This window comes from Canis lupus, chromosome 16 (assembly GCF_048164855.1).
Source record: "Canis lupus baileyi chromosome 16, mCanLup2.hap1, whole genome shotgun sequence".
In the NCBI taxonomy this organism is placed as follows: Eukaryota; Metazoa; Chordata; class Mammalia; order Carnivora; family Canidae; genus Canis; species Canis lupus.
In genome coordinates, this window is record NC_132853.1 from 60,314,723 (window position 1) to 60,332,260 (window position 17,538).

The 17,538-nt window shown below is 70.1% G+C and overlaps 1 protein-coding gene across 2 annotated transcripts in view; it reads left to right on the forward strand.

Moving 5' to 3' along the window:
* BAHCC1 (BAH domain and coiled-coil containing 1) overlaps positions 1-17,538 on the forward strand; it is a 55,647-nt gene that overhangs the window by 18,494 nt on the left and 19,615 nt on the right. For both annotated transcript variants that reach the window (XM_072781957.1, XM_072781958.1), the window contains exons 2-4: positions 3,137-3,316; positions 12,887-13,009; positions 15,718-17,457. In XM_072781957.1, the coding sequence (XP_072638058.1) occupies positions 3,137-3,316; positions 12,887-13,009; positions 15,718-17,457 (2,043 nt within the window). The remainder of the gene's footprint in view (positions 1-3,136; positions 3,317-12,886; positions 13,010-15,717; positions 17,458-17,538) is intronic.

Consider the following 17,538-nt stretch of genomic DNA (forward strand, 5'->3'; position numbering starts at 1 on the left):
GGGCTCCCACTGTCCCTCCCCGGGCCGGTGACCGCAGCAGTCCGTGGGCAAGGACCTTGCCAAGAGGAAAGAGGCCTTCAGCCCAGTTCCCGGCCAGACTTGGCCGCGAGGCTCCAGCCCTGGCCGGGGCCCAGGCCGCCTCTGCTCACGCTCTGTCTGGGGCTGGCTACTGGTTGGCGGGAGGGGCTGGGGAGGCGGCAGCCAGGTCTGCCCAGGCCCCTGCTGGCCAGGCACGTTGCCATGTCCAGACTCCTTGGAGGTGGAGGTGACAGTGAGAGCCAGCTAGGGGAGGGGAGGCTCCGGGGTCCTCTTCCCTCTCCCGCCACCCGCCACCCTGCCCTGGGACCTCCAGCTGCTTCCAAGCTTCTAGGCCCCGGGTGGGAAGGAAGACATGGAGCCCTTCAGAGCAAGGATTGCAGAGCCCCACCGCACAGGTTCCAGGCCGGGAGGACTGGCCTGCGGGCCAGGGGTGTGGGAGCCCCTGGTGGGACCTAGCACTGCAGACGGGTTTGGGTGGGAGGGGCCCCCTGGGTCTTCGTGAGAGTCTCCGACGGTGGCTCGGGGTGTGCGATGTCTGTGCAGCAGGGAGTGGCAGGTGTCCCCAGCGACCTTTGTCGGGGCCAGTGCACAAATGCCTAGAACACGTGGGTGCTCCCGGGGCAGCGGGGTCTCTGGTGACCTCTGCTTCCTTCCGTGTGTGCAGTTTACAGCGAAGCTGCAGACCTCACGTGTGCATGACAAGGCTCTTGTGTTTTCAACCTGAAGGGGAGGGTGGAGGAGGACCCGGTGGACCAGGCCCTGGGCTGCAGAGCCATGGGGGGCTGGGTTAGGTCAGGTGGGTGTGGGAGGGGTGGCCCCGAAGGTCCCAGGGTGGGGAGGGGCAGGGCTGGGGTTCGGGTCCCTTCCTCGGCCCCGAGAAACCAGCTGAGGGGCCCCCTGAGGGTTCCCTCAATCTGAGAGAGGCTGTGTAGACAGGGGCAAGATAGACCCAGGCTCGGGGGCAGAGGGGGTGTCCCCTGCTCTCTGGAGCCATGACGAGGGGCCGCTGAGCCCAGGTTCCCCCCACCTGTGCAGTGGGACCTCCTCCTGGGATAGTGTCAGAACAGGGCACCCATGATGTCCCGGGACCTCCCCGACCTGATTTCGGCGTAGGGGCCGGGGCGGTGGGTCTTCAGAGGCCACCTGCCGGCCACGGCAGCACCCAGGCTGGGGACACCCTGTGTGGGCGGGACCCACCTCCGAGCATCCTCCAAGCCTTGCTCCCCGGCCCCAGGGACTCCCAGCTGCACTTCCTGCCCAGCCCGGGCCTGGCCAGCCGCCTGCCCCCGCCGTGTGGGAGAGCTCAAGGTGCAGGCTTCTCAGGCTGGGCTCCTGGAGAAATCCTTTATCCAGACCCGACTTTTGGACCCGGTTGCTTCCCACTGTCCCGGGAGGAGCAGGGTGGGCGGGACTTCCCTGGGAGGGTGCGGGGGTGGGAGGCCCTGGGAGACTAGGGGCTGCCTGGGCGAGGCAGGAAGAGGCCTGCTCATCCCCCAGGCATGGCCCCCCCAGGGTCCCCGGAGCCCGGCAGGGGCTGCCTGCCCCCTCCTGCCCCTCCACCCCAGCCCCTGGAGGCCTACACTTCCCTTCCCAGCCCAGAGTCCCCTCCCCTGGCTGGACGCCTGTGGTCTGGCCACGGCCCATGGCAGTCCCAGCCCTGCGGTCCGGGAAGTCCCTGGCTCCTGGGCACCTTCGTCCCCTGCCTCCCGGTCCTCTCAGGGTCCCCTTGCAGCCTGACACCCGCCACGGAGGTCAGCACGCAGCCTGGTCCCCCGCCAGCGCTCTCAGACCTGCCTCTGTGGCCGGCGCCCAGGAAAGGCCCCTTTCCTGAGTAGGTCCCATCGTTGCTCATGGGAGGGGCGGGAGGCCGCCAGGGTGCCCCCCCCCCCCCCGGGGCCGCCCCTCCCTTGCCCCTGCGCTGGGCCCTGCCTCCTCTGTGCTGAGTCACCCCGAGTCTGGGAAGCTCCCAGGGCCACGCCAGGCTGGATGAGGAATCACAAATTCACAAATTCCCCCTGCCTCCCGGGCTGGGAAACAGCTGCCCTGACTCACCTTGGGCAGGGCCTACAGCCTCCGGGCCCCCAGCGCCCCTTCGAACCCCACGGGGCCCCTACATGCAGCCCAGTGGGGTGGTGAGCCCCCAGGCCCGGCTCTCCATCCCCCGGGATGGTCCCAGGCCAGGCTCGCTGCCGGGGAACGGAGGTGACAAGGCGCTGCCAGGGTGGGGGCCACGCAGGATGGCCCTCAGGCACCCAGCGGGCAGCAGGGGCCGCTCCTGGAAGAGCATCTGTGTGCACAGACGCCCGGTCGGTGTGGAAATCCAGGGAGGCTCGCTCAGCCTGGCCTTGGCCGCTAGATTTGGGGAGGGAGGGGCACGGAGGGGGCACGGCAGCGCAGGGTGCAGGTGGCCATAGCCGTGCAGGCCTCGAAGGCTGGCGGCCCCGGAGGTGCAGAGGGTCCTGGCAGGCGGGTGACCGTGGGTGTGCCGCCCGCCGGCCGGACCCTGACCCTGAGAGACCCCGGGGGCTGTGAGAAGCGTGTCCCCAGCCCTCCGCAGGCTCTTCTTCCTCTTCGCCGCCGTTTGTTTCCATGTCGCTCACCTGGGGCAGGGCTCATAAGTCAACTGGGGGGAAGTGGGGAGAAAGTCAAGGACCCCACTGTGGGGTGAGGCCAGTCACCCCGGTGCTGCCCGGGAGCTGGGGAGCCCCCGGGGCTGGGGCAGGGCCTCCGCCGACGCTGGAGCTCCCTGGGAGGTGTGGGCAGAGGCGTCTGGCAGGTGTGCTGGTGGCGGGGGAACCTCAGCCGGGGAGGGTCGGGGGCTCTGCCCCTGAGGAGGCCCACCCACACCGCAGCGTGCCCCCCACGGGCACAGGGCTTGGCATCTGGCTGCAGGGGTGGAGTGGGGACAGGGACGTGGTGGTGGCAGCAGTGCAAACAGTAACGGGGGCACGGGACCCTGAGGGCATCTGGGGGCCCGGGGGGTATTGGAAGGCCACAGCCCTGGAGCCCAGGGCTCCAGAAGGAGCATTCAGAACGAGGCTCCTGGTGAGGTTGCCCTGCTCAGACTCACTCTCGCCCCCCTGCCCCGTGTCCACAGCCGGCAGCCGCCTGATGGGAAACTCTGCGGCCTCCTCTTTCATGGGCAGCTTTCTCACCGGCAGCCTGGGCTCGGCGGCCCCCGCGCACCCCAGCGGCCCCGCCCCGGCCCCCTCGGAGCAGGCCTACCGCAGCTCCCACCCTGCCACCTCCCAGATCTGGTTCTCTCACTCCCATGAAGGTAAGTCCAGGGCCGGGGGTGAGCAGAGGGGGCTCCCCTGCTGTGGCCTGCCCAGGAAGCCCCCACGGGGGAGGTGGTAATTGGTTGGAAACGGAGGGCGGGCCCCGCCAGGCAGTGGTCCCAGCCAGATGTGCACACAGATGGGCAGAGAGGGAGAGGAGGAGGAGGGGCCCAGAGGGCTCTGGGGGGGCCAGGGAAATGTGGAGCCCAGCTGGGCGGGCGGGGGCCGGGCTGCACCCTCTGCCTGGGGCTGCACCCACCTCCCCAGACTCGGAGAGGTGTGGGTTCCAGATGTGCCCGCTGGGAGGGAGGGGCGGGGAGGGCAGAGCTGTCAACAGGCTCCCGCTGCCACCTCGGGGGCCTGGCCTCCCTGTGGAATGGAGTCCTGTGCGCACAGGGCGCGCGGCCAGCAGGGAGGCCCCTGGGGGCCCCTTGGGGACTCTGGGGCTCCCCGCAGCTCCCAGCGCCCTGTTGTCTGTCCAGCCCCGCGGTGCTGTGACGTGGGTGGCAGCTCACGCCCGAGGTCACTGGGATCCATGCGGCTTGGGAAGGGTTAAGCCCGGCGGCGCTGGCTGGCACGCGGAGAGGTAATTGCACTTGGCAGCGGGCACAGAGGGCTCTCCGCTCCTGGCACCAGCGCCGCCGTAACTCAGTGACTGCTGGGCGGCAAGCACCGCGTTTGCAGAGCGAGCACCCACACACTGCGCCCGCCGCCCGCGTTCCAGGCAGGGAGATTAGCGCCCGGCGCTACCGGAGAGCCAGAGAAACCTCTTTGTGCAACAAGAAAGGGGCTGTTTTCCAAACAGGACAGGTGACAAGTGAGGGACAGTTGTTAAAATAATCTGGGCTTTAAGCGCTGTGCAGAGTGCACATGTTGGGCAGGCGATAAGGAGCAGCTCTCTTTCCTGGTGGCGGGGCAGCCAGGCGGGCAGAGCGGGGTCCCCGGCCCAGACTCGCCCTCGCGGCCGGCCCCCTGCCCTCTGCACTCTGAGGGCCCCCCAGGGGAGGGCTGGTGCACATGCGGCTGGGCCCTGGCTGTGCCTTCGCTGGCGCCTGCGGTGCGCCCCGTGCACCGTGCACCTCTCCCCCCAGCCCCTCCAGCCCGCCCGCCCTCCATGTCTGCAAGGCAAGCTCCCAGCCCTGGCAGGAGCATCTGGGAAGGATGTCTGTGGGAGGGAGGAGGGTGGCCGAGCGTGGGGGAGCAGGGGGGAGGCCTGCAGCAGCCGCCCAGGACCACCTCAAAATAACCAAGTAACGGAATAACGGCCCCTGCCCCACCCCGGCCTGGCCACAGGTGCACGGGTGCACCCAGGTTGGCTGACTTAGTTTCCCCTCCGTGCAGTGGTGGCTGGGCGGGAGCGGGAGCAGCTCTGTGTCAGGACGCGCACGGCTCCTTCTGGCCCACCCTGGGGGACCCCGCCAGCGCGGAGGGCGGTTTGTGGGCAGCACCACCTGCCCCGGGGCCCAGGGAGAGGGTGGCCCTGTCCTGCCCCTCTGGGGGCTGCGGGGAGGGCGGGTGGGAGGCAGCCGGCAGACTGCGCCCTCAACGGCCTCCCGCCACTCACTTCCCCTGAGCCAACGGCTGCTTCGGCCAAGAGGCTTGTCGCCTTTGGGGCACCAGCAGCCGAGCAAGCGGCAGCCCCAGGGGAGCCCCCCGCAGGGCAGGGGTGGGGGGCTCCGGGGCTTGGGCGGGCCTCTGCCCTGCATCCTACGGGGCAGCCTGAGTGGGACGAGGGTCAGTGCCAGGCCTCGCCAAGGACGTCCCTCCTTCTTGGGCCAGCCCTGAGGCCGAGCGGTCATCGGTCCACCCACCCGGCCCCAAAACACCGCTTGCACTGCCTCGGGCTGGACTCACCTGCGGCCCGGCGTGGGGAGGCTCCGTGGGCCAGCTCAGGGGGACCCGGGGGGACGCAGGGGGACAAGGGACAGAGGGAAACAGGATGTGGCCTCTTACCCCCCCCACCGGCCAGCCTCCAGGGCACAGGGCCTGGGGGGAGCAGGGCCCACCCGAGGGTAGCTGGGGCGGGGGACCAGGGGGCCGTCCGGGCTGGTGCCTCGGTTTACCCGTCACCGCATCCCCCGTGTGCCTTCCACTCGGCCGCCCCGCCTCGGGATCTCCTTCCTGCGGGGGTTCCCCTGCCCGCCGCCCGCCGGCTGCAGCCTCGCCCCCCGACAGGCCACGTGGTGCCGGCTGCGCGCCGGAGCTGGAGCGGAAAGGCCGGCGGGCGGGCGGGGCCGGAGCGAGTGGCAGCGCTCGCTGGCTGGCTGCCCTGGCAGCGTGCCTGGCTGCTAGTTTGACTGGGTGCCAGCTGGCTCCCCGCGTGCCGGGGCCTGTTTCTCTGCCGTGTGTGTTCGGAGAGAAGGGGGGTGAGGCGGGCGGGGGGCACGCGACACGGCCGGAGAGCGGGGGCCGCAGGCACGGTGGGCTGCCTGGGCGGGCCGCCTACGGGCTGGCTCCCACCCTCCGCCCCTCCTCCCACCGCCCCGGGCCGCCGGGTGCCAGGTGCCCCCCCTGACCTGCGGCGGGCCAGGTGGCTGGAGCCCCGTGGGGAGGGCAGGGAGGCCGGGCGGGCAGCGTGGGGGGGGGGGGCCCAGGCGGCGACCCCCCGGTGCCAGGCGGGACTCGCCCCGGCCCGTGGTGCGCCCAGCTCGGCATCTGGGGGGCAGCTGCCGGAGCAAGGGTCCAGGCTCGCTGCCTCCCTGGCGGAGCTGCTGGGGTACAGGGGAGCATCCGCGGAGCCGGAGGAGCCGCCCCGGAACATCTGGCCTGGGGCAGGGACCGAGAGTGCAGCCCCAGACTCCCGGCCTCCTCGCCCGCCCAAGTGAAGGGTCCTGCCCGCAGCTGGACGTTCCCCGCTGAGGCTGAGGGTGGGAGTGGGCGGCGGAACTGGCCCAGGCAGGGGTGAGCCGGTGTCCAGCCTGCCTGCCCTGGGTGGGTCGGAGCAGGGGCAGGGGCTGGGGGGGCACAGCACAGCTGGTCCCATTGTCATCGAGCCTGGCCCCTCTCTGCCCGCCCCACCCCCAGCTGCCGGCTGGGGCTGGGACCACCCACAGGGCCAGTGAAAGGGGATTCTGTTCCTGGGGGCTCAGCTGGGGAGGGGTGGGCCCGGCCGCTGTGCACCTCGGGCTCCTTGCGCTCTGTCGTGCCACCTGAAGGGGGCGCCTCCGGGGCAGCAGCGCCCGCGGCATCCCCGGCCTGGGGCCCCCGCGGGCATCGGCTGCTTCTCCATCCGGGCCAGGCCAGCCCCGGTGCTCCCTGCTGCGCCCAGCACCCTCAGCTTCCCCACATGCTGCCTCTCTGCCCCCTCGGTCCCCCCTCGGGGACTTCTGGGAGGGAGCCAGAGGCTGTGGGAGGGACAGCACCCGCCGCCTCCCAGCCCTCCAAGGCCATCCTGCCTCCTGCAGCGTCGTGGTCCAGAACTGTCTAGAGGAGCTGTCGGAGGTGGGTCTCTGCCCTGGACCCCCGGACCCCCCCAGGCCCAGTCAGCTCCACCCCCTCTCTCCTGCCTCAGTGTCCCCCGCAGCTCAGACCTTCTGGGACTCTGCCCCTACCACTGCTGGTGATGGCCGTCCTGGTGCCCCCGCCCTGAGCCGGGCATAGATGCCTGCCCTGCCTCCCTGACCCCTGCCCGTGCCGGAAGGAAGGGGGTGGCTCGTGGGGACAGCTGGCCGCTCTGAGATCTGCCGAGGGTCCCGTGTGGGGAGGATCCCGACACAGACATCAGGGCTGCCTTGCCGGGTAGGCCGCATGTGGCCAGCAGAAGGCCGTCTCCTGGGGATCCCGGCTCCCTCCAGACCCTCCTTGGGCCTTCCCTGACCCCTCCCCTCCTGGCGCCCGCAGCCACTGGCTGCCTTGGCCCACCCTCCCACCAGGGTCCCAGTCTGCAGTGTCCCCTGCCCTGCTGTTGGGCCTGACCCTCCTGCGCCTTCGCCTGGTCGCTGGGGCGCAGGTCCCAGCCAGATGGCTGTGAGGCAGGTCCCCGGGCGGAGTGGGGGGCTCTACCCGGCCCTGGCTCATTCCTGAGGCCACGGCTGCCCTGAGGCCAGGACGCCCGGGCCAGTCACTGGCTTGAGGTCAGGCCGGGGACAGACCTGTGGTGCCCAGACCTGGGGCATTTCGTCCTGGCCCAGGGATGGCACCTGCCTTGTCTACCTGTCTGAGTGGCACCAGGGTACTGGGCGGCTCTTCACCCCGTTTCATAGGGCAGAGGAAGGGTGGCTTCCATTCCAGAGCTCCTGACCGGGAGGCTGTCCACTCCTCCCCTTCCAGCTGCCCCAGGACGCGTCCCTGAAACCCTGTCTCCCTCCACCTCCCTCGTGTCGGGGGGAGGTACCCCCTTTCCAGCTCTTGCTGGTCCCCGTGCCAGACCATCAGCCAGGCTCTTGGTCGGTGTTGGGGCCCCCTTGGCACCCAGGCCGGGGTGCCCGCAGCAAGGCCTCTGCCCGCACCCAGGTGGCCGTGGGGAGTCAGGGCCGTGCTGGCCCAGGCCCAAAGCCCTACACCTTGTGAGGTCATCTGCAGGGCTCGGGAGCCGTGGCAGCTTGGCCTCACCAGCACCCCTCGCAGCCTTGCTTACTCTGTGTGCCCGCCGCCCTTACAGAAGAGCCCCCGACCCTGTGTGACACGGTTGGAGCGCTGCCTCCTGGCCAGCAGGTGCCGGGCGGGGGCCTCCTTGAGCACGGCCACTCCCCGCTGGCCTGTCCCCCGGAGCAGCTGCCCACTGCTCCAGGGCCCTTGGTGCCGTCCTGGGCTGACGTCTGCAGCGGGAGCGAGTCTGGGCCAGGGAGAGGTCCCTGTGTCACCTCCCAGGCCCGTCTGCAGCCCGGCTTGTGACCCCAGAGCCCCAGGATCGCCCAGGCCCAATGACCAGCAGGTGGCGGCCCCTGGCACAGAGCTTCCTAGTAGCCACAGGTGCGCTGTGGGATGTCAGTGAAGGTCTTGGGGGTCACGCTGGTTTGCCCCCCAGCTCTCAGCTCTGAGGTTCTATTGCCTTTCCCGGCAAGAGGCCTGCGGCTTCTGCGTTCTGGGCAGCCCGGGCCTCACTCCTCCCCGCGAGCGCGTGCCAGGAGTCCGGGACTGTCCACGAGGTGCCTGGACCCCCTGGCCGGAGCCTGGCCCCATCCCCCGGGCCTCAGCCCTGCTCTGCGCCTGCGCCCTGGGCGGTGGGGGCGGCATGTGTGCATGGGGCATCGTGACCCACGGCTTGGCAGGTGCACTGAAAGGGCCACCATGTGCCCAGCTGCAGGAGGCTGAAGCGAGGGCACCCCCTCCCACAGGAGGGCTCACTCGGCTCCCCCCAGCGCTCGGGGGCGGTCCTGGGAGCTGCACCCTGAAAGCCCAGCCTGGACACCCGGGGTCTAACCACCAGGTGTGAGGGGCCTACGGACAGGGCCAGGGAGGACACGGGGAGGGGGCTGGGGCCAAGGAGGCTCCCGGCGGAGGCTAGCCCAGGGATGCGCAGGTCCTGCCCGCCGGCCGCCCGGCCCTCCCCTTCCCGGGGCAGACGTGATTAGTCAGTCACGCAGGGCTGCACGGGGACGCAGCCCCAGGACCTCTCCTAACCCAGCACCCGGTGGTCACTACCACTGAGTAGACTCGTGTGTCACAGTGACCCCCCTGACCTCCTGGCAGGGGCTTCACGCAGGAGAGCCAGGGGCGGGGGCCATTGGTCCAGGGCCGCTCCTCCTAGGGGCCTCCGTGGGTCATCGTGGGACCCGTCAGGGCCAGCAGGCGTGGGGGGGCCTGCGGGGGCTCCGTCTGGAGGGTCTGACCCTTGCTGAAGCCCCAAGACTGGGCCTGGCCCCGAGGACACGGGGCCTTGATTGGTCAGACGGGCCGTCGGGCCGTCGAGGTCCTCAGAGCCTGCCCCCTGTGCCCCGCCGGCCCTGTGGCCACGCAGTGGAGAGCTGCTTCGGGGAGCGGTGCTGGGATGGAGCCTCCAGAAGCGCTCACCGAGCGCCGTGGGCTGTGGGCCTGGGCTGGGGTCCTCTGGCTGGGCACTCCCCACCCCCAGCCCTGGGCTCCTGAGAGCCCCAGGACAGTGCCCAGCGCCCCCCAGGAGGGTGGTCCCTGGGAGGGTCTGGCCCGGGGCGGTGGGGGAGTACGGCAGGGAGACCCGGAGCGGGGAGGTGCCGCGGGCTGGGTGGAGGGCACACATGGGGTGCAGGGGGCCCCGAGTGGCTGCGGGCCCGCCCCTCCTTCCTCTGTGGCTGGGAGGCTTGCAGCAGGACCCTTGCAGGCACCCACGTCCTCACTGCGGTGTCGGGAGAAGCCCCTCCCTCCAATGCGCCCGTCTTCGAGGCTATGTCCCCTGTAGGGTGCCCCTGCCTTTCTTCCTGTCCCCCCTGTCCCCTGGCTGGGCAGGGCTGCCCACTGCCTCGTCTCCTGCTGCCCACATTCCCACCTGCACCCCTGACCTTCCCGGGCAGCCAGCACAGGCCCAGAGGATGCCAGGAGGGGTTGCTCTGTGTGGTCAGCTTGCTGCCCAGCGGCCCAGGGACCCGGTGGTGCTGCTCCTGCCCAGCCCCTGACTGTTCATCCCAGCCATCGGGTGATGGCGTAGACCCTTTGTCCCCTCTTGTCACTTATGTCATGGGATTAGCCTGAGTCTCCTGGCAACTCACAGGGTGTCCACGGTGAAATGTCCACTGAGGCCCGGGGCCCCTCTTCGCAGCTGGGCCAGGCCCTCCGGGGCCGTCAGGGCAGCGGGAGCCCAGGGACAGCCTAGCCTCCCCACCGTTGGCCGTTGCTTTACGCACACTTGCCACCTGTCACTTCGGGCGGGCACAGTAACCTCCAGGGTCTGGGGAGGGGCTCTGGGCCCGGGTCCCTGGGTGTCCAGCTGCCCCCCGCCACGGCTCCAGCCCCACAGCCACCACGCCATCGCCCCTCGAGCACCCGGCCTCGGGTCCTGGCCCTGGCAGCCCTGGCTCAGAACAGCTGCTGCGGTTCGTAAAATCATTTTTTATTCAGTTCAGAGAGGAAGGGATCTTTTTGTGTCTGGGTGGGGAGGCCCCCCATCCCCTTCCTCCCCCACCCCGGCCCATGCCCTTTCTGCTGCTTCCTTCTCATCTGTCCCCAGCTTCCTCCCCTCAGCCCGTATTCCTGTCTGAGGTCTCCGAGGGTGGGGCCTCGGGTTGGGCAGGGGCCCCCTGCGCCCCCAGCAGACCCAGGCCACCATCACAGGTTCAGGAACAGGACAGGGACACGCCGAGCCGGCACCCTGACACTGCCCCCCCGACCCGGCCGGGTGCTGAAGGCCTAACCCCCAAGGGGGCGGGTGGGCGGCGGGCCCGGACCTCCCGAGGGGTCACGGCAGGAGGGGGGCGTCCACGCCCGGGAAACGGGTTCTGGGAAGGAGGAATTTACAGACTTCTGTTTACCAAAACGAGGCCCCGTAAAACATTTAACAGCAGCCAATTAAAAGGGGACAGCTGTGGCGGTTTAGCCCCCCCAGCACACACAGGCCTCGGCCCCCCCACCCGGCGGCTCCCGGCCCCGTCCGGCTCTCAGCTTTTGTCAAGTCTTCCAGGAGCTGAGTTTAATCTAGGCAGCAGCTGTTCCAGATGCGTCTCCGCACACAAACCAGGCCAGTTGGCCAGGCTCTGCGGACCCAGCCCTGCCCTCAGCAGGAGGGGCTGCAGGGGGACGGGCCGGGTGGTGCCTGGCACCTTTCCCGAGCCCTCCGAGCCCTCCGAGGTGCCCGGGGATGTGAGCCCTGCACGGGGAGGCATCTCGGGCCCTCTGGGGCCCCCACATGGGGTTCCTAGGAGCCCGTGGGACCCGGGACACGTCCTGCGTTGCTCACCTCTCGGGGAGGAACTCGCTGCTTCACCGCCCACCCGCTGGGCCAGGGAACATCAGACGGCATCCTAGGGTCTGAATGGCAGCCTGCTCCTGAGGGACCCCGGGGTGCCCCCCGCTCGCCGCTGAGGCCGCGTGCCAAGCTTTGCCCCCGTAGCTCCGTTCTTGACCTCTGAGCTGAGTTCCCCATGGTGGTTCCCCCCTTAGCCTCCCCGGCCCCTGATGCTTCCAGTGGGCTCCAGGCTCCCCCACGCACCTGCAGCCGCCCCCCAGCGCTGAGAGCGAGCCCAGGCCCCACCGCTCCACCCCACCCACGGGCCGCCTCGGCGTCCAGGCAGGCCAGTCTCAGGCCATGAGCCAACACCCCAGGCCCTCGGAGGACGGGAGGGGGGGACGGGGGGGCGGGGGGCAGGCCCGACCTGTGGTGCTGACCCTGCCCCTTCTGCAGCACCGTTCCCCTTGGGATGCTCACCAGCTCACAGGAATGTTTGCTTCTGTCGTAAACGGAGTGTGCAGAACGGTTACTGAGCAGGATGGAACGGAGCTCTCTGCTTCAGGGCTTGTCAGGACCCCGCTGTGACCCCCTGCGAGGGGGTGCTTGTGCCCCTGCCCCCCGGCCTGTGGCTCCCGGCTCGGCTGTGACAGGCCCTCCCACGCTGGCCTTGGGACTGGGCCTGGCCTCGCTCCCCTCCCAGGACTGCTGTGCGGGGCCCTGCACGAGCGCCTCCCTGTCCCCGTCCCTGTGGCCGCCGCTCCCTGGGGAAACCCCTGGATTGCTGCTCCCTCTTCACAGCCAAGGCCGCCCAGAAGGATGGGAGGCTGCGCCCAGGGGCCGGTCGCTCTTGGGACAGTCGTGGGGCCCCCAAGAGAAACTCCTACAGAGCCCGTTCTCCGTGGAGAGAAAGTTGAGGGCATTAGCTCAACGCACGCGTCTTGCAGTGAGACTGCGTCCTGCCCGCCACAGCCCCGCTGGCTCCCCGGCTGCCCCGGCTCTGGGTGCCACCTCCTGCCCTCCCTGCGGGGCCGGGTCGGAAGGACCAGCACGAAGGGCCTCCTTCAGGTGGCTGGGGGCCCTGCGGCCGGCCCGGACGCCGTGTGTCCATCCCTTCTGGGGCAGCGTGTGTGTCCCAGGTGGCTGGCGTCCCTGTGTTGGGCAGGGCCAGGCCCCCAGAGGGACAGAGAAGGGCTGGCCTGGCATGACTCAGAGGCTCCAGGGAGGGTCTCGGGCCGGGGGCCAGCTCGCCCTGCAGATCTCAGGCACCGAGGAGGCCCGGCCAGTGCGGAGCCACGCCGCCTGCAGCCTCCAGCAGGACGGGGCTGCCCAGTCACCCGGGTGCCTGCTGGGTGATGCAGGCCAGGGTGGCATCTGGCCCCGGCTGTCCTGGCTGGGGTGGAGCCCATGCCGCCAGGGCCTCTGTCCAGCGTGTGCGTCTGCGACGTCCCCATCCTCCCAGAGCCGCTTTGTTGCCCTGCCTTGGAGCTCCCGCGCCGAGTGCTGCTGGGGGGACCACAGGCCCCCTCCTCCATCCTCCGTCCTCCCCTCTCCCAGCCCATCAGCAATTCAATTTGTGCCGCACCAGAGGGATGGTGTTAGTCGAGTCAGAGTTAATATGATGTATTGATGGGTTCCCACCGGCGGGCTGCACACCAGGCTCTGCGGGGCATCGCTCCGGGGCCGCCCGCTGCGTCCCACCTCCCCGGGGTCTGGGCGGCTGTGGGCCTGGGCCTCAGAGGTGCCTCTGCAGCCAGTCCCCTTGCTTCCCCAGCTCCAGGGTACCCCAGATTTTCGGGGAGTCTGGCATCCACCTTTCTACCCATGAGCCACTTGGATCACCATGGAAACAGCAATGTTCTCTATGGGCAACATCGTTTCTATGGAACCCAAAAAGGCAAGTGCTGGCTTGGGGCTGCGCTGGGGTCTGGGGCGCAGGGGCATCCTGGAGGGTGGGGCTGGGCAGGGCGGGGTGCTTCGGGGGCGCTGCGTCATGGCAGCCAGCCTGGGCAGGCCTCCCCGCGGGTCTCAGGTCACAGCAGGGTAGGGACTGGGGGAGACTGAGCCTGCTTCTCAGGCTCTAGGAGGACGGAAACTCCCAGCACGTGGCCAAGAGGCAGGTTATGTGCTGGGGCCAGGTGAGCACGCCGAAGACACAGCCACGCTGCTTGGACCTCTCCGGCGGCAGCGGAAGCACCTCCAGTAACCGCGGCCCCGAGAGGTGGCGCCCAGCTCCCCCAGTGCCTAGCCTTGCCCCGCACACCTGACTGCTGTCCCCGACTGCCTGGGCAGCTCCGAGGGAAGATGCCGCCGGGCAGGGGTCGGGGAGGCCCCCACTGCACCTCGGGGCTTCAGGTCAGACAGGGCTGCAGGCGGCGTGGGGGCAGCGATGTGTCCCGGCGGACAGGGCCTCCAGGAGGTGTCCTCGGAGAAGGGTGCTGAGGTCATTTGCTCGAGAGAAGCAGGGATGAAGATGTATGCACGTGCGTGCTCTCTCGTGCACACTCTCTCGTGCAGAGGCCCAGCCTCCGGGGCGTGGAGCCCATCCAGGAGCCCAGGGGGTGCAGCCGCCTGGAGATGGGACAGGCGCGGGGAGTTCCTGGAGGCCTTAGTACCCGCCCCCCCTTCTCACCGACCTTTCCTGGGTGGAGCGACATCTCATTTGGGTTTTAGAAAGGTCTCTCTGGGGTGGCTCCTGGGAGACGGGCAGGGAGGCTGTTGGGAGGGGGACTGAATTGGGACACGGGGCCCCATGGAGAGTGTGGAGGGGACACGAGGGTCGAGAGGTCCCAGATGACCTGCACCCGAGGCCAGGCTGTGGGAGGGGACACACCATCCAGACACACCTGGTGGGGGTCAGGGCCAGGGGGCACGGAGCTGCCCTGGGTGAGGAGGGTCGTGAGGGCAGACGCAGCTCAGGGGAGCCCCAAGGAGCCCTGAGGCAGAGACTCTCTGTGGGGGCAGAGGGGGAGCCCACAAAGCACCCGCGGGGCTTGGGCCGTGGACAGGACACTAGGCAGGGCTTCGGGAGGTAGTGGTCAGATCAGAGGGGTCTCCAGGAAGGAGGGGGACCCCAGCGAGGCGGTTTTGGGGGTGAGCCGACGACCAGCACGTCCTCCAGCCCTCTCTCCCAACCAGCCTGCCCCCCTGCTGTGTCTTGCACCCCTGGGCCTGGTCGGGCAGCCGAGAGCCCTGGCCTTGACCCAGCCCAGGACCGGCGCCCGGGCCGCTGCCGACAGGACTGCGCCTGCGGCTGAGAAGCCCCCCGCCCCCCTGCTGCCCAGCGGACAGCCGCCCCCAGGCCACAGGCTGAGCCCCCCCAAACGCCCGCGCATGCAGCCGCTCTGACAGCGTTTGTCAGGGGTGAGAACCCAACCGGGTGAAGCAGCAACGGAGCCCGCCTGCAGCCGGGGGGCTGGGGGTCACTGGCGGCCTTGTAGTTCCGTGTTGCGGTGGGGTCCCATCCAAGAACATTTGGGTTTCGGAAACCCAGCTAATTAGGGTTCACCCAGGATCCCCTCTTCCCCCTTGTTTTAATTAGCAGGAAATTGATGAGGAACTTACGCGGCTGAGGACGGTTTTACAAGTTCCAAATGTTCCTTTGTTCCCCGCCGCGTGCCCCTCTGGGCTCCAGGCCCTCACGCAGCCCGTCTGCCACCCCAGCTGGGCGTCGGGGGGTGGCCCCCAGGGCCCCAGACACGGGAACCCCGCCCTAGCTTTGGGAGCAGTGGGCGTCCCGGGGCCGTCCGGAGAAGGGCTTGCCCCAGGCTGGGCCCATCTGGGGAAGCTGGGGGTACACCCACCACCCACCCGCTGGGAGGGGCCCAGAGCTTCAGGGACGTGGGGAGCCGATGGGCTCGGCATAGGGGCTGCCCACTGGGGCCGCTTCCTCTTGCTTCTCTGTGCCGCCGTCGCTGGAGCCCCAGCCCGAGGGCCCCATTACCACGCAGGGCAGCTGGGGGCCTCCGTGGGGCCTCCACACCCACCCATCCTCAGGCGTGGCTCACTGTCTCCTGAGGTTGTCTCAGCACTTCCCGGGGCCTGGTCAGGTGCGGCCCTCAGCGCCTGGCCCCCATCACCGGGCTCTCCCGCAGCGCCCCGGGTATCACGGTGTCTGGCCGCACATCGTGGGCGCCACCGCCCGCTTTGCCAGCCAGCATCCTGCCCCGCGTGGCGGGGGGCCGGGGTGGGGGAGAGGACTCACTGCCCCAGACCTCCAGCTCCCGTGCTGGTCAGTGCACGCGGCCACCTGTCCCGCCTGCCCTCCCCCAACCACCGAGGCGCAGGGCGGGGGCTCCCCTGGGAGCTGCACACAGTCAGAACTTTCCGGGGGGGGGGCGATGACTTAATGTCTACTGGGCGCGGAGCTTCCGTTGGAACGATGCTAGAGTTCTGGGGACGGGTGGTGTTGGGGTTGCACGGTGGGATGTGAGCCAGGCCACATGCTGACGGTGCACGTGACGTCGCGGGTAAACCTCCCGGAGCGGGTAACCTCGGGGCCCCGGTGGCTGGCCACGTGGACGGGCTCCTGGGCGCGTGTCACGGGGGAGGCGGACCTCTCCGGCCGCCCCGGCCCGCCAGTGACCTCGGTTCTCTCGCACGCAGATAACTTCTACCTGCCCCCGCAGCCCACCCTCCTGCCTGCCAACCACAACTTCCCCAGCGTGGCCCGGGCCGCCCCCGGCCACCCCATCGGCTCCTGCAGCCGGGACCGAGGCGAGGCCGGCCCCCTGCAGAAGGGCGCCAAGGACTTCGACCGCTTCCTCCTGGGCAGAGAGAAGGCCGGCAAGGCGGCGGACGGCAAGGAGAGGCCGGCGGCCGAGGACGAGGGCGGCAAGGAGCGGCACAAGCCCGTGCTGCCCATGCCGGCCGACGGCCACTGCAGGGAGGGCGGCGCCGCACCCCGGGGAGCCTGCGAGGGCCGCCCCAAGCACCTGGCCTCCTGCCTCCTCAACACGAAGGTGCTCAACGGCGAGATGGGCAAGGCGGCGCTGGCCAGCTGCGCGGGCGGCGTGCTGGTGCGGCCCGGCGTGGGCGGCGCGGCCCCGGGGCGCTGCTCCAAGGAGGCGGCGGGGCCCGCGGAGCCCGGGCCGGCCTTCAGCGAGTGCCTGGAGCGGCGGCAGATGCTGCACCACGCCGTGGCCTACACGGTGCCGTCCGGCCTGCCCGCCGGGCCGCCCCCGCCCCTCAGCACAGCCGCCAGCTCCTTCCCCTGCTTGCAGCTGCACGCGGGCCCGGACGGGTTGTGCCCGCTGCAGGACAAAGTCCCCCGGGACCTGAAGGCCAGCGGGCCCACCTTCGTGCCTTCCGTGGGACACCTGGCCGACAAGAGCCGCCCCTTCCAGGCCGCCGAGGCGTGTGCCGTGGCGGGTGAGGGCACGGACCGGCACCTGGATGCGGCCCTGGCCCCCGAGCACACCGTGCCCTACGGGGTCTCCTATGCCCACCTGAAGGCCGAGGGCAAGGGCGAGCGGCGGCCTGGTGGCTTCGAGGCCACCCTCAACCCCCGGCTGAAGGGCCTGGAGTATCTCAACAGCTCGGGCCCCGAGACCTCCTTCTCCGGGCTCCCCAAAGGCGGTCTGGACAAAAGCGGCTACTTCGAGCTGCCCGGCCACTCGCAGGACTGTGCCCGGCCGAGTCACCAGGACCCGCTGGGTGGGAAGGTCACCCAGGCCTGCTGCACTTTAGATAAAACCGCCAGCAAGGAGACACCCTCGGGTCCCCCTGGGGCGCAGAAGGTGGCCCGGATCCGGCATCAGCAGCACTTGGCGACCCCCGAGGTGGAGCCCGGGGGCGGCGGGTCTGAAGCCAAGCGCAAGTCCCTGGAGCTGGCGTCTCTGGGCTACGGCGGGCCCCACCTGCCCCCGTGGAGCATCCAGTCAGGCCAGGGCACCGCCATGGCCATTGGCGAGGAGCGCAAGGGTGGCGCCTACCTGGACCCCTTCAGCGGCAGCCTGCAGCAGGCCGCCCTCCTGCCGCAGGACCTGCCCGCGCCCCCTGATGAGGTCTCAGCCATGAAGAACCTGCTCAAGTACAGCAACCAGGCCCTGGTCGTTGGGCAGAAGGCGCCCTTCGTGGGCCTGGGCAGCCTCAAGGCCAGCTGTGCCCAGCAGGATATGAAGTTCCCAGCGTCCAAGGGCCCAGCCCAGGTCCCCAGTGAGGCAGAGAGGCCCGACTGCGCCCGAAGCCGGGAGCATGACACCCCGCACAGTGACGCGGAAGTGAGGCAGCCACCCGTGGGCATCGCGGTGGCCTTGTCCCGGCAGAAGGACCCGGTGAGCCGGCCGGAGACGGCCTATGGCACCAACGCCGGACGCCAGGGCCGTGCAGCCCCTGCCTTCAAAGGTAGGCCTCTCTGCAGGGAAGGGGTGGGGAGTGCAGCCTGCCCACCCTCGGGTGCCCGTCTGGCGTTTGCCGGGACCAGGC